This window comes from Oncorhynchus kisutch, linkage group LG6 (genome assembly GCF_002021735.2).
Source record: "Oncorhynchus kisutch isolate 150728-3 linkage group LG6, Okis_V2, whole genome shotgun sequence".
Taxonomy (NCBI): domain Eukaryota; kingdom Metazoa; phylum Chordata; class Actinopteri; order Salmoniformes; family Salmonidae; genus Oncorhynchus; species Oncorhynchus kisutch.
In genome coordinates this window covers 48,965,561-48,982,317 of record NC_034179.2, presented here as the reverse complement: position 1 = coordinate 48,982,317, position 16,757 = coordinate 48,965,561, and the positions used below count along the sequence as shown (strand labels likewise).

Here is a 16,757-nt window from a genome sequence, read left to right as displayed (position 1 = left end):
ACAATATCAAACTGGGATATGTAAAAGTAAAACACATGTAAATATGCAATCATTATTTTTCTATAAAGCGGAATTCAAAGTCACAGACATTTCTGTGTTCCAAACGACCTACGTTCTCAACGAGTTCCTATGTTTTAGGTCCTACTGTAGTAAATATTAATTATATTGTTTGCTAACCACCTTCAGTATTTACTCTTGAACAGAACCACCTAATTGTCACTTCAAACTGAGTAGTACCATTTGAGACAAAACTTAAAACAGTGGGCACCAAGTCATTGTAACCACAGAGGCAACAGACAGAAAAAAGTTACTTTATCTTCATCGCCGTCATTTAGTGGCCAAATCACAGTACACAAAAATGCTGGATTTACAGAGCTCCAGTGTAAACAACACGATATCAGCTAAGTATGGCAAGCCACAAATATTAGAACAGCTCCGGCAGAGATGACATTGTATTTGGCTCCACAGCTATCTGCTCACACATATAAGATCAGGCTGCAAGTGTCTCACATTGAATGGAAAAGTACAGATGATAAGGTCCTTGACCCTTTCTCTGGATGTGTAAATATGACACTGTCCTTTCAGAAGAAGAAAAACGGTTCCAGGAACTGATGGTTTGTGAGTGAACAAAGCAATTGAAAAGTCAGCTCAAGTGAAGTAGTACAACAGTATGACACATCCACTTCTCCATGCATTTATCTATGATCTGTGACTCAGTAATGAACTTTCACAAGGCATACATCAAAAAGGCAAAAATATCACCATCAATCCAAAATAAAGGAGCAAAATATAGATTTTACCAAGATAACCAAAAGGGACAAAATCTATAATCCGTTGAGAATTAAAGTTGTCCAGGTGTAGGGCTATTAGACCTGCAGGTCAGCCAATTGGCAAGGTGTTCGTCTTTAGTACATTGCCTGCCACTCACACCATATTTCCTCAGAGGTTTCATTATCCATCTAAGGATATTTTTTTAGCACGTACAAGAAATGCCTCGGGTGGTTTTTAACAATACCCCTTTGTGCTTCAAACCCCAACCGGCCAGCTGAACATAGGCCCAAGAGTTTGTCTTCCTCCATAATGAAAATAAACTTTTAAACAATTCTGGAACTTATCCACACAGACGTGTGAATAATACCTACAGCTGTGCATTTTGAGGCAGTCCACTAGCTGAAACAGAATAGGGGACAACAGCAGAGCATTTTTCATTTAGGAAGTGGACTTCTGATTGTCATCTTTTTTTCCACCAATTGTAGCTCTCAAGGTTATGATCTTTTTTGTTTGAAAAGCTTGTTTCAAGGGGAATAGAGGTACCACATGTAATCCAAATAACATGTAAAAAGAGTTGTACGTACAATGTCCATATTACGACAGCCTCAGTCTCAGCAGGACTTCAGGCTGTCCTAATATGGACACCACAGTTGCCCACCGTCTGCCAAAGGTGGAATACTGCATCATCTCCCTCGGGTGGATCAGAGTACAAACCAAACAAAAAATAGCACTGTATACCAGTCAGGCAGTGTTCCTTAAAGTGTCCAAAGGTGCAATCCTCGACCCAACCCGTCCGAACCCACCCCCATCCATTGCTCCTTCTGCCATTACACATGGGTCTGCATGCGTTTCTGCAGCGGCCGAGTCTGGTCTGAGTTCTGCGAGGACGACTGCGAGTAGTGGGAAGATGAGGAGGCTGCCGAGGCCTTGCTGTCCTTGTCAAACTGCACGTAGCCGTCCTGCTTGCTGTAGCTGCTCACGCTGCTGTCACACTGCGTGTCGATGAAGGAGTTGGAGTCACTAAGTGAGCCTCGCTGGAACTCGCGCTCACACAACTCGATAGAGCTGCTGCCCATGCCAAGCACGAAGCGCTGGCTGTAGTCGTACAGGCGGTTGGGCCCAGCACCTAGCGTGTTGTAGATGTTTGTGAAGGACATGCCCGTAGGCACACGCTGCTTTCCCATGGTGGATGAAGAAGAAGCCAAAGGGTTCCTGACCTCAGTGCCGCTGGTCTGGTTGGCGGCCATTGACATAGTCGGGGTGCCATGGTGCTCCTTGAAGGTATTGACACTGTAATAGCCATTGGTTGGATCCTTGTGGAGGAGAGGGGACAAAGACACAAAAGGAGGTGTTCATTTAGTGTAAGGATAGGAGACAAATGTAAGGCATGTCAGTACAGCTACTATTTTGTTAGTTGTTATCGTGATCGAACTGGTCATTGTTAGCCAAAGAACATCTCAGGTCTGAATCACAGATAGCCGTTCCTATCTAAACTAATTTTTTCATTAGGCACAATGGCGATAGGAATGAAATGCATCTTGCCAGTATTGCCGAGGGCCACTGGGTGCTCAGGTCTAGTGTCCGATCAAGAGAAGCATTGTGTGGAATTGGAGCAAGTCACCTAAACTAAACAACACCAAACAGTGTTGTGTGTAGAATATTTTATGCTTTTTGCACCATGACTCCTGCATGCTTTGTTGACTATGAACTTGCTGATTTAAACCGAAACATGGGACAGACAATGTTTGTTCCTACTCAACTCTGACTCTATTGTTTACACGGACTCTTGGCCTCCGATCCTATTCTAACCACCTCTCATCGGCTTTGTGTTCATGTTATCTGATGAAATTTCTGTACAATATGATCTTGTTACCATCTGATGAACATTCAAATGTCATAGAAAAGCAACACTACAGAGCTTTCCATGTCCTCTGCTGTGGAAATGTGCATGTACACCCTTGACCATCTACTGTTGCTAGCCCCAATTCTGACTTGTGCTCTGATTTCTGCTCTCGTAAAAGCCTGGGTTTTCTGCACGTTAACGTGAGAATCTTATTACCTAAAATTGATAAATTGAAAGTGTGGGTTCACAACTACAATCCAGATGTGTTGGTCATTACTGAGACGTGGTTAAGACAGAGGGTTTTGAACAATGATACTAACCTTTCTGGTTATAACCTTTTTCGGCAAGACAGATCTTCCAAGGTGGTGGAGTGTCAATCTTTACCAAGGAACACCTTCAGTGCTCTGTTGTCTCCACCAAATATGTCCCCAAACAATTTGATTAGCTGGCTTTAACCATTCAAATAGCTCTTTGTTGACTGTTGCTGTGTGTTACTATCATCCACCATCAGCCGGCCTGCACCCTACCTGCCCTAATCTCTCTCTTGGCCCCTTACACTAAGTATGAATTTCTCATGCTATGTGACCTAAACTGGGACATGCTTAAACCACCTGACCAAGTCCTAAAGCAACGGGACTCCCGAACTCTTTCTCAGATTATTACCAATCTAAAACAGGCAGAAAAGTGTACTCTCCTTGATGTTATTCTCACAAATAATCCTGATAGGTCTTAGTGTTTTTCTGTAACGACCTAAGTGATCACTGTTTTACAGCCTGTGTTCGTAATGGCTTCTCAGTGAAACAACCTGTTTTGATTTGTCATAGACGCTTGATTAACTTTTATGAACAAGCCTTCTCATGACCTGGCCTCTAGTAAATTGGTATAGAATCAGCTTGATTCCCTCTGTCGAAGACACTTGGACATTCTTTTTATATTTTTAAGTGATATTGTTAAAACACCCTTGTAAAGAAAATGAGAATTAAAAACAGGTTCAGCCCCTGGTTCGACCGTGATCTGGCAGAGTTACTCCACCCCAAGAATTTCATTTAGGAAAAAGCTCTGCACACACATACTCAGGCTGGCTTACTTTCGTTCAGGCAAATGATGAATAAGTGCACACAGGCTGTCAAGAAGGCCAAAGGAGCAGTTCTCTCTGTGAGTCTAACCCCAAGAAGTTCTGGAATCCGGTGAAAGACCTGGAGAATAAACCCTCTTCCACACAGCTGCCCACCTCCCTTTAATGTTGATTTTGTTTTTACTGACAAGGAGAGCATAACTGAGCTCTTTAATCCCTACTTCATTAAGTCAGGATTTCTATTTGACTCATCCATGCCTCCTTGCCCATCCAAAATGTCCTAATTTCCCAGCCCTTCTAATGCGACTAGCCCCGATGCTCTACGACAAAGCTTTCTTAGTGTCCAACAAGCTTTCTCTGCCCTTAACCTTGTTGTGAAACACCTCCAAAGCAAAGGTCACGTTAACCTTGGGCTCCCGAATGGCGCAATGGTCTAAGGCACTGCATCTCAGTGCAAAAGACGCCACTACAGTGACTGGGAGTCCCATAGGGCGGCGCACAATTGGCCCAGCGTCGTCCGGGTTTGGCCGGGGTAGGTCGTCATTGTAAATAAGAATGTCTTCTTAACTGACTTGCCTAGTTAAATAAAGGTTAAATAAAAAAATGTAAATGTAGTTCGGTAAGAGGAATGCCCTTCTCCCCTCCCCGGTGTGATTATTACCTCTGAGGGTTTAGAGCTTGAGGTAGTCACCTCATGCAAGTACTTGGAAGTATGGCTAAACTGTACACTGTCCTCCTCTCAACACATATCCAAGCTGCAGGCTAAGGTTAAATCTAGCCTTGGTTTCCCCTGTTGTAATCACTCCTCTTTCACCCCAGCTGCCAAATGATCCCTGACTCAAATTACCATCCTACCCATGCTAGATTACGGAGATGTAATTTATAGATCATCAGGTAAGGGTGCTCTTGAGCGGCTAGATGTTCTTTACCATTCAGACATCAGATTTTCCACCAATGCTCCTTATAGGACACATCACTGCACTCTATAATCCTCTGTAAACTGGTCATCTCTTTCTACCAGCGGAGGCTCCTCAGAGGAGGAATGGGAGGACCATCCTCCTCAGTGAAATTTTATAAAAATAAAAATAGTGAAACATTAGTTACTCTATTTAGATAAAACTCAATATATTTATGTCACCAAGTAAATGTTTAAAATACACTGTTTTGCAATGAAGGTCTACAGTAACTTCAACAGCGCTGTCTGGGCTAGCACCACGGTGTAGCTGAGGACAGCTAGCTTCCGTTCTCCTCTGGCTTCATTGACTTCAATACAAAACCTAGAAGGCCGGCAGGCCTCATCCCCTTCCTTAGACATACATTGTAATTATGACCACTTCCGGAGGACGTCCTCCAACCAATCAAAGCTTTTGCAGTATGATCTGACAGGTTGTCCATCCAATCATAGATGCAAAATCAGAGAACGAACCTAGTGAGTTGTGTTGTGATTGTGCCACAGAGCATTATGGGGGTTCTATGTATTGAGAAGCTTGGTGACATTGTTGGATAGAGATTAAGAGTGAAGAATGATGTTTGAGCATTTTTGGGACATTATTCAATTCAAATTATTTTTTCAAATTACAGGAGATGGAGGAGGTATGTTATCAATTGTTTTCTTGGGTGTAGAACTTTATTTTTGTGTCCAGTTAGTGCAATGTATTTAAAGTTGCCTTGCTAACTTCAGCTAGCTACCAGTGCAAGTGTGCAGTTTTCTCCAACAAAATGGTAGAATGTTGTGGACTTTTTGTTGAAATACCCCTTTCATTCTCTGTGCGGTACACGAAAAGGTGTGAATTGCAAGCGAGGGTTGACCTCTGCCTGAGATCAGTTTCATGAAGAAAGATGAAAAGGTGAGAGCGTTCAATACCAACTGGTATCAAATGTATAGCTGGTTAACAGGGAGCCTATCATCAAGCCGCCTGTAATTGCACGTTACGACGCTTTACATGCTGAAAATCTTTTCTGGGATGTCGAAAACAATGATGAATGATTTGATAGCTCCCATCGCAACATCCATTAAATGTTAGATTAAAGAGAGAGGTTGATGCAGCACATTGTTTCGTGTGCGCTAAAGTAGGCTTTGCACTTTCCTCCGGTATTTATTTAGCAAAGATGATAACATGTAATCACCCTGGACAGACACATGCAAAAACTCATGACATAAATTTAACCGCAGCCTAGGCTACACCTAAGCATTCCAAATGAGACAATTTTTCTGTCTGATCAACAGTAGGCTACTAATTAGAGCAGCTGCATACAGCCTATGTGCCCTGTCCATCTGGTCAGGGTAAACTAATTGGTAACGTTATGTATTTATAGTCAATTTGTGTGTCAGTGGAACATGTGAATGTGATCAAATTTAGATTATATCCAAAATTGGGCTGGCTAGGCTACGTTTTTAATCCAAAATTATTACCTGGAATTAATCAATCGACATAATTATTATGTCAAATTTTTTTACAAGGCCTACAATCGCATTGGCCTGCATGATGCTAAGATGCTTAAAGCAAGCTCAGCCCTATGAGTTCTATTGACTATCAGTTGTTGTCTGGGTAGAGGAAATCCCCCTCTTAATCTAGTCTAAATGTTATTTATATGAACAAATACAGTGGGGCAAAAAAGTATTTAGTCAGCCACCAATTGTGCAAGTTCTCTCACTTAAAAAGATGAGATAGGCCTGTAATTTTCATCATAGGTGCTCTTCAACTATGACAGACAAAAAGAGAAAAAAAATCCAGAAAATCACATTGTAGGATTTTTTATGAATTTATTTGCAAATTATGGTGGAAAATAAGTATACTACTCGCCAATGTCCATTCTCTTGATAACAAGGTAAACGAAATCCGAGCAAGGGTTGCCTTCCAGAGAACATCAGAGATTGTAACATTCTCTGTTTCACGGAAACATGGCTCACTCGGGATACGTTATCAGAGTCCGTACAGCCACCTGGTTTCATCACGCATCACGCCGACAGAAACAAACATCTCTCTGGTAAGAAGAAGGGCGGGTGTGTATGCCTTATGATTAACGAGTCGTGGTGTGATCATAACAACATACAGGAACTCAAGTCCTTTTGTTCACCTGATCTAGAATTCATTACAATCAAATGCTGACCGCATTAAGAGAATTCTCTCAGATTATAATCACAGTCGTGTATATCCTCCCCAGGCAGACACCTCGACGGCCCTGAAAGAATTTCATTGGACTCTATGTAAACTGGAAACCACATCCTGGGGCTGCATTTATTGTAGCTGGGGATTTTAACAAGGCTAATCTGAAAACAGGTCTCCCTAAATTTTATCAGCATATTGAATGCGCGACCTGGGCCGGCAAAATTCTGGATCATTGCTACTCTAACTTCCGCGCCGCATACAAAGACCTCCCTCGCCCTCCTTTTGGAAAATCTGACCATGACTCCATTTTGTTGCTCCCAGCCTATAGACAGAAATGAAAACAGGAAACGCCCGTGCTCAAGTCTGTTCAATGCTGGTCTGACCAATCTGATTCCACGCTTCGAGATTGCTTCGATCACATGGACTGGGATATGTTCCGGATAGCGTCGAACAACAACATTGATGTATACGCTGATTTGGTGAGCGAGTTAATTAGCAAGTGCATCGGTGATGTTGTACCCACGGCAACTATTAAAACCTTCCCCAACCAGAAACCGTGAACTGATGGCAGCATTCGCGTAATACTGAATGCTCAAACAACTGCTTTTAATCAGGGCAAGACAACCGGAAACATGACCGAATACAAACAGTATAGCTATTCACTCCGCAAAGCAATCAAACAAGCTAAGCATTAGTATAGAGACAAAGTAGAGTCGCAATTGCCTCAACCCATCTGGACAATAGGAATACCTATGTAAGAATGCTGTTCATCGATTACAGCTCAACATTTAACACCAGAGTACCCTCCAAACTCGTCATTAAGCTCTAGACCCTGGGTCTCAACCCCGCCATGTGCAACTGGGTCCTGGACTTTCTGACGGGACGCCCCCAGGTGGTGAGGGTAGGAAGCAACATCTCCACCCCGCTGATCCTCAACACTGGGGCCCCACAAGGGTGCGTTCTCTGCCCTCTCCTGTACTCCCTGTTCACCCATGACTGCATGGCCATGCATGTCTCCAACTCAATCATCAAGTTTGCAGACGACACTACAGTGGTAGGCTTGATTACCAACAACGACAATACGGCCTACAGGGAGGAGGTGAGGTCCCTCGGAGTGTGGTGTCAGGAAAATAACCTCACACTCATCGTCAACAAAACAAAGGAGATGATCGTGGACTTCAGTAAACAGCAGAGGGTGCACCCCCCTATCCACATCGATGGGACAGTAGTGGAGAAGGTGGAAAGTTTTAAGTTCCTCGGCGTACACATCACAGACAAACTGAAATGGTCCCCCCACACAGACAGCATGGTGAAGAAGGTGCAAAAGCACCTATTCAACATCAGGAGGCTGAAGATATTTGGCTTGTCACCAAAAACACTCATAAACCTTTACAGATGCACAATCGAGAGCATCCTGTCAGGCTGTATCACCGCCTGGTACGGCAACTGCTCCGCAAACAACGATAAGAGGGTAGTGAGGTCTGCACAAAGCATCACCGGTGGCAAACTATCTGCCCTCCAGGACACCTACACTACCTGATGTCACAGGAAAGCCAAAAAGATCATCACGGACAACAGCCACCTGAGCCACTCATCCAGAAGGAGAGGTCAGTATAGGTGCATTAAAGCTGGGACCAAGAGCCGGAAAACCGCTTCAATGTCAAGGCCATCAGATTGTTAAACAGCCATCACTAACATTGAGTGGCTGCTGCCAACATACTGACTCAAATCTCTAGCCATAAATGTATCACTAGTCACTTTAAACAATGCCACTTTATATAATGTTTACATACCCTACATTACTCATCTCATATGTATATACTGTACTCTACACCATCTACTGCATCTTTCCTATGACGTTCGGCCATCGCTCATCCATATATTTATATGTACATATTCTTATTCATTCCTTAACACTTGTGTGTAAAAGGCAGTTGTTTTGAAATTGTAAGATTACCTGCTAGATATTACTGCATGGTCGGAACTAGAAGCACAAGCATTTCGCTACACTCGCATTAACATCTGTTAACCATTTGTATGCTGTTTGTATTTACAGCTAAGTTCCCACATGTTCCCTGATTAAGAGGTGATGAGTACTCCACTACCATTGTGATGAGTACTCCACTAGTGTGTCAAATCGGAGGGCCTGTTGTCCGGACCACTGGCACTCTCTATGGGGGTGCCACAGGGTTCAATTCTCGGGCCGACTCTATTCTCTGTATATATCAATGATGTCACTCTTGCTGCTGGTGATTCTCTGATCCACCGCTACGCAGACAACACCATTCTGTATACATCTGGCCCTTCTTTGGACACTGTTAACAAACCTCGAAACAAACTTCAATACCATACAACACTCATTCCGTGGCCTCCAACTGCTTTTAAATGCTAGTAAAACTAAATGCAAGCTCTTCAACTGATTGCTGCCCACACCTGCCCGCCCGAGTAGCATCACTACTCTGGATGGTTCTGACTTAGATTATGTGGACAACTACAAATACCTAGGTGTCTGGTTAGACTGTAAACTCTCCTTCCAGACTCACATTAAGCATCTCCAATCCAAAATCAAATCTAGAATCGGCTTCCTATTTCGCAACAAAGTCTCCTTCACTCATGCTGCCGAACATACCCTTGCAAAACTGACTATCCTATCGATCCTTGACTTTGGCGATGTCATTTACAAAATAGCCTCCAACACTCTACTCAGCAAATTGGATGCAGTCTATCAAAGTGCCATCTGTTTTGTCACTAAAGCCCCATATACTACCCACCCCTGCGACCTGTATGCTCTTGTTGGCTGGCCTTCGCTAAATATTCATCGCCAAACCCACTGGCTTCAGGTCATCTTTAAGTCTTTGCTAGGTAAAGACCTGCCTTATCCCAGCTCACTGGTCACCATAGCAACACCCACCCATAGCCCGCTTTCCAGCAGGTATATTTCACAGGTCATCCCCAAAGCCAACATCTACCTTGGCTGCCTTTCCTTACAGTTCTCTGCTGCCAATGACTGGAATGAATTGCAGAAATCACTGAAGCTGGTGACTTATATCTCCCTCTCTAACTTTTAGCATCAGCTGTCAGAGCAGCTTAATGATCACTGTACCTGTACACAGCTATCTATAATTAGCACACCCAACTACCTCATCCCCATATTGATATTTTTTGTTGTTGTTGCTCTTTTGCACCCCAGTATCTCTAAATAATCATCTATCACTCCAGTGTTAATGCTAAATTGTAATTATTTTGCCTCTACAGCCTATTTATTGCCTTAAAAAATAAAGATGAGCCGCACACTTTTGGAGCTCAGATGCAAAAATATTTATGTCCAACGTTTCGACAGACAAGCTGTCTTCATCAGGGCAGGATGACTCATTTATAGTGTCAAAAGACACACAGGTGTCTGTAATCATGACTGGGTGTCGCCTGATATCATTGGTTAATTCTCATTAAAATAGCATACAAAAAACATAAATGGATAGTGTACAATCAAGTGTTCCACTCAGCTAGCCAGCACCTCGCCTAAATAGGTGTGGATTTTCTTTCATTCTTTTATTGCCTTACCTCCCTAATCTTACTACATTTGCACACACTGTAAATAGATTTTTCTATTGTGTTATTGACTGTACATTTGTTTATCCAATGTGCAACTCTGTGTTGTGTTTGTCGCACTGCTTTGCTTTATCTTGGCCAGGTCGCAGTTGTAAAGGAGAGCTTGTTCTCAACTGGCGTACCTGGTTAAATAAAGGTGAAATAAATAAATTAAATACATTTACTGAAGCCAATACGTTTCATGTGCCCACTCATCCACAGGCACATTGAATGTTTCCCTTCCAAGCACTGTGAGTACCCCTATCCATTTTTTCTCCTTACTGTATGTAGAATCAATCACAATTACTACACATTATTACACAATACGTTACTACACATCAAAGATTTTACTCCTTGCTTTAGACTAACTCATTCTTAGCTATGTTGTCTAACTGTGTATTATCCTTTGTCATTGTTTTTTGTCTTACCAGTAAAGTCCTGTCCTCTGAACACCTCAACTCATTCCATACACCCTCATTCAATCACTGCTGCGATCCATTTCCAACACTGTAAGTAGCCCTCTCATTCCCCTTCCCCATAATATTGTACTATAAATGTCTTTATTAAATGCTTTAGGTTCAAATAAGTTATCTTTGATGATTTTTGAAGCACACTTTGTGGTCTCCGTGCGTTCTGCGCCTATACCGTGGGTCTCCCATCCTCCTTAATTTGTCAAGTCACCAGCCTCCACTGATTTCTACCCATTGCAAGACCCACTGGATGATGCGTATTTATAAAAACCCTCTTAGGCCTCACTTCCCGCTATCACATACAACACCCGTTCTGCCAGTCACATTCTGTTAAAGGTCCTCAAAGCACACACATCCCTGGGTCGCTCCTCTTTTCAGTTCGCTGCAACTAGCGACGGGAATGAGCTGCAAAAAACACTCAAACTGGACAGTTTTATCTCCATCTCTTCATTCAAAGACTCAATCATGGACACTTGTGGCTGCTTCGTGTGAGGTATTGTTGTCTCTACCTCTTTGCCCTTTGTGCTGTGCCCTTTGTGGCTGTGCCCAAATGTTTGTACCACGTTTGTACCATGTTTTGTGCTACTGCTATGTTGTGCTGCTGCCATGTTCTGTTGCCACTGTGTTGTTGTCATATTGTGTTGCTGCCATGCTGTGTTGTTTTCTTAGGTCTCTTTTTATGTATTGTTGTGGTGTCTCTTGTCATGATGTTTTTTTTTTTACCCGTCTCCGCAGATGGCCTTTTGCTCATTGTGAATAAGAATTTGTTCTTAACTGACTTGCCTAGTTAAATAAAGTTTAAATACATAAAATAAAATAAAAAAGATAACTCACTGAAAGATTGATGATTACAGTTCGAAAGAAGCTCATCTGTTCCCTTTATCTGCGTCAGCACAGTCATACAGAAACATCTCATTTCTGCCATTCCTCCTTTGATGAGCCAGTCATTGGCTTTCATTTGAACCGGGAAGAGTTATGCTGCGTCGTTTTGGTTGTGAATATATGTACTTAATGATGAAATATAAATACTTTGAGGCACCACTTACATTATTGGTGTTCTGTGTGAGGCTGATCCCCCAGCTGTTTCTTCAACAGAGTAGGGTAAAGGGTCCGTTTGACATTTCCCACACTAATTGTTAAGGTAAGAAATGGGGAAGGGTAAGGGGATCCTAGATCTGTACCTAGGGGAAACTTCACCCTGGAGTGCATAAGCAGAGTATAAACTTGACTTCTATGTCAGGCTTCATCAACAGGTATTTATGCCCTAATCCTAGGTGGTCTCAAGCTGTGACACAGCAACACCCATTGTTTCTCATGTATTCAAATGCTTGCCTTTTTGTGACCAAGGTCAGTCACATCCAAATGAACTGCTATTCATACGAATGGTGGGAAAACGAAGAAACAGGCTGATGCATGCCAACGTGAAAAATAGATTACTTGCTTTTGGGGTGTGAAATAGTCACCTCCCACGAAGACAAATAAATCCTGCTATCAGCCAATTAAATGGCCTTGATGATATCACATGTAGGAGCAGCATACTGTATGCGGAAAAATTACCACAGCAGTTTATTTTAGGTCACGGCCTACGTGTGTAAAGCGTTTTTTCCCCCTTCCATCTCTTATTCTCTCTGTTACTCCATTTCCTTTCTTGGAATTAACTGATTGTTCGATTCCTGGAGGAGGGAGATAAACTTTGCCTGCCGACATTCCAAAGGCGGAAAAATACTAATTTTGCTGTCAGAGCAAGCAGATTCTGTATCTTTGTCTGTACTTGTGGCTGGGGGCTATTGCAAATAACTATTAGTTATTAGTTAGATGGCTAGATAAAAGGGATGTGTCACGCCCTGACCATAGAGAGCCTTGTATTCTCTATGTTGGTTAGGTCGGGGTGTGACTAAGGTGGGTAATTTAGGTTGTTATATTTCTATGTTGGCCTGGTATGGTTCCCAATCAGAGGCAGCTGTTTATCGTTGTCTCTGATTGGGGATCATATTTAGGCAGCCATTTCCCCACTGTGTTTTGCGGGATCTTGTTTTTGTGTAGTTTCCTGTGAGCACTTCATTGACATCACGTTTCGTTTGTTCTTTATTGTTTTGTGCGTTTCACTTCAAATAATATGTGGAACCCATATCACGCTGCGCTTTGGCCCGAATGTTCTTACGACGATCATGACAGGATGGTACACCAAGCAGCAGAATATCAAGGGTGGGAATTGAATTAGCCGAGGAAGAGGACGATTTATTAGAATATACAGTGTCTTGCGAAAGTATTCGGCCCCCTTGAACTTTGCGACCTTTTGCCACATATTTTGGCTTCAAACATAAAGATATAAAACTGTATTTTTTTGTGAAGAATCAACAACAAGTGGGACACAATCATGAAGTGGAACGACATTTATTGGATATTTCAAACTTTTATAACAAATCAAAAACTGAAAAATTGGGCGTGCAAAATTATTCAGCCCCTTTACTTTCAGTGCAGCAAACTCTCTCCAGAAGTTCAGTGAGGATCTCTGAATGATCCAATGTTGACCTAAATGACTAATGATGATAAATACAATCCTCCTGTGTGTAATCAAGTCTCCGTATAAATGCACCTGCACTGTGATAGTCTCAGAGGTCCGTTAAAAGCGCAGAGAGCATCATGAAGAACAAGGAACACACCAGGCAGGTCCGAGATACTGTTGTGAAGAAGTTTAAAGCCGGATTTGGATACAAAAATATTTCCCAAGCTTTAAACATCCCAAGGAGCACTGTGCAAGCGATAATATTGAAATGGAAGGAGTGTCAGACCACTGCAAATCTACCAAGACCTGGCCATCCCTCTAAACTTTCAGCTCATACAAGGAGAAGACTGATCAGAGATGCAGCCAAGAGGCCCATGATCACTCTGGATGAACTGCAGAGATCTACAGCTGAGGTGGGAGACTCTGTCCATAGGACAACAATCAGTCGTATATTGCACAAATCTGGCCTTTATGGAAGAGTGGCAAGAAGAAAGCCATTTCTTAAAGATATCCATAAAAAGTGTTGTTTAAAGTTTGCCACAAGCCACCTGGGAGACACACCAAACATGTGGAAGAAGGTGCTCTGGTCAGATGAAACCAAAATTGAACTTTTTGGCAACAATGCAAAACGTTATGTTTGGCGTAAAAGCAACACAGCTCATCACCCAGAACACACCCTCCCCACTGTCAAACATGGTGGTGGCAGCATCATGGTTTGGGCCTGCTTTTCTTCAGCAGGGACAGGGAAGATGGTTAAAATTGATGGGAAGATGGATGGAGCCAAATACAGGACCATTCTGAAAGAAAACCTGATGGAGTCTGCAAAAGACCTGAGATTGGGACGGAGATTTGTCTTCCAACAAGACAATGATCCAAAACATAAAGCAAAAACTACAATGGAATGGTTCAAAAATAAACATATCCAGGTGTTAGAATGGCCAAGTCAAAGTCCAGACCTGAATCCAATCGAGAATCTGTGGAAAGAACTGAAAACTGCTGTTCACAAATGCTCTCCATCCAACCTCACTGAGCTCGAGCTGTTTTGCAAGGGGGAATGGGAAAAAATGTCAGTCTCTCGATGTGCAAAACTGATAGAGACATACCCCAAGCGACTTACAGCTGTAATCGCAGCAAAAGGTGGCGCTACAAAGTATTAACTTAAGGGGGCTGAATAATTTTGCACGCCCAATTTTTCAGTTTTTGGTTTGTTAAAAAAGTTTGAAATATCCAATAAATGTCGTTCCACTTCATGATTGTGTCCCACTTGTTGTTGATTCTTCACAAAAAAATACAGTTTTATATCTTTATGTTTGAAGCCTGAAATGTGGCAAAAGGTCGCAAAGTTCAAGGGGGCCGAATACTTTCGCAAGGCACTGTATCAGCAGATAACACATCTGACCTGGGAGATAGAGAAGGGGTAGCCTCACAGATAAGAGTCAGAGTCAAGGTTCAAAGGTGTCATGGAACAGGCTTAAATTAAGCCTTTGAAAGTGGAAGTTTCCAATATCCCAAATGATATTGCATATCCGTGCCTATTTCCGGATGACCTAGTCTGTTGTCATTTCATTCAAACAGTTTGAGCAATGGGCTTAAATGTTTGGATGAACTGACAATACCATAAGCCCTTTAATGCTTCATACTGCAATAGAGCACACATTTTAGTCTGTCAATTACAGACCACTGAACAGCCTACATACCCCACAATCCTACTCCTTATCCACAATAATGATGGTGACCTCTTAATGCATTTGGATGAATCTTCACTCCCGCATATCATACTTGGTTATATACAGTGGGGTCCAACATTTTTTGATCCCTTGATAAAGATGAGCAAAAAAGACTGAGCTGTGATGTCCGCTAAAAAACGAGAATAATATTATTTTATTTTACCAGTACAATTGCTCGGAGAAAGCGATTTGGTTTATCAAAATCAATTATTGGCTCCCCTGTTTTCAATACTCCAGCACCCTCCCCTTGCGAGGATAACGACACTGAGCCTTTCTCTAAAATGTTTTTTTGAGATTGAAGAACACATTGGAAGGGATCTGAGAGCATTCGTCCATACATACTATTTCCAGTTCATTGATATCCTTTGTCTGTGCTTATGGCTGCCCTAAATCAATTCAAAACCTCAGGTTTTCAATGGGGTTCAAACCCAGACAATGATGGCCATTGCAAAATGTAGATTTTTTTGGTCAATTAACCCACAAATAAATGGTTTTCATGTACATGGGGTTATTGTCTTGCTGGAAGACCCACTTGTGGCCAGGTTTTTGGCAGAAATATCCTGGTACTGGGTATAGTGCATGATGCTGTTGACCTTAACAAAGGCCCCAGAACCAGAGGAAGCAAAATAGCCCAATAACATCAAATATCCACCACCATATTTTACAGTAGGTATGAGGTACTTTTCTGCATATGCTTCCTTCTCTCCATGCCAAACCCACCACTGGTGTGTGGCCAAAGAGCTTTATTTTTTATGTCATTCAACAAATGTACACGCCTAGAGTTTACTAACTGCCATTGGCACTTTGATTGGAACCAGTACAATTGCCAAATGACATGAAAATAGAGCTCTTTGGCGAAACACACCAGTGGTGGGAGATGAGAGAGGCATATGCAGAAAATATCTAGCATTCCTTAAATCTGAGCAGAAATACCAAGAGTCATTCTTTGTGGAAAAATAACAAACAGAATAGGAGTACTAACTGAATAGAATACATGCTCCTCCTTGAACTACAATATCGTGTACATTTTAGGACATTCCTACTAATGTTGTATCACTGCCCCCTGTATACCTGGCTCTGTGCCCACCTTATTCGCTGTACATTTTAGGACTAATGTTATACCACTGCCTCCTTTATGCCTGTTTCTGTGCCCACCTTAATGTGCTGGAACTCCTTCTCTTCCTCTTGTAGGACCTCCAGCTGCTTCAGCACAGACTCCTGCGCCTGGAACTCCCCACGCTCAATCTGAGACACCAAGGGAGCAGACATGTCACTCACAGGCCGTTTGATATGCATGTAGTATTAGGGATGTAGTGGGGGGTAAACACATGCAACAATGTTTGCGGACCTTTTTATTTAGTTAATAGCATTTAAGTGCCTATTTACACTAAATAAGCATGGTTGTCCATCTGGGAGAGATGACAGGCTTTACCCACTTTTCTTTTTTAACACTATATCCCTGAGTAAAATTCCCTGTCTATTTGAGCTCTTTGGGTCCCTGTGTTTGCAGAAAGTCTGTTAGATAGATACAGATGTATGATCTTAATTTGATCACCTATCCTGTTGCAGGATAGGTTTAAAAAGGCTGCTAAAGTTGAATTTCCAATCGATTTTCCCCCCAAAAGAGTAGCAACCCCCCCAAGAAATATCCATGAATTATAATCCGC

At 42.3% G+C, this 16,757-nt stretch overlaps 1 protein-coding gene across 1 annotated transcript in view; it reads right to left on the bottom strand.

Annotated features, from left to right (window-relative positions):
* Window positions 1-295: 295 nt before the first annotated feature.
* The window catches only part of LOC109891838 (kin of IRRE-like protein 3), a 305,246-nt gene continuing 288,784 nt past the window's right edge, over window positions 296-16,757 (bottom strand). Inside the window, exons 15-16 of the mRNA XM_031826835.1 lie at window positions 16,246-16,335; window positions 296-2,084 (exon numbers count right to left, since the gene is read on the bottom strand). Coding sequence (XP_031682695.1) covers window positions 1,599-2,084; window positions 16,246-16,335 — 576 coding nt within the window. The 3' untranslated portion in view covers window positions 296-1,598. The remainder of the gene's footprint in view (window positions 2,085-16,245; window positions 16,336-16,757) is intronic.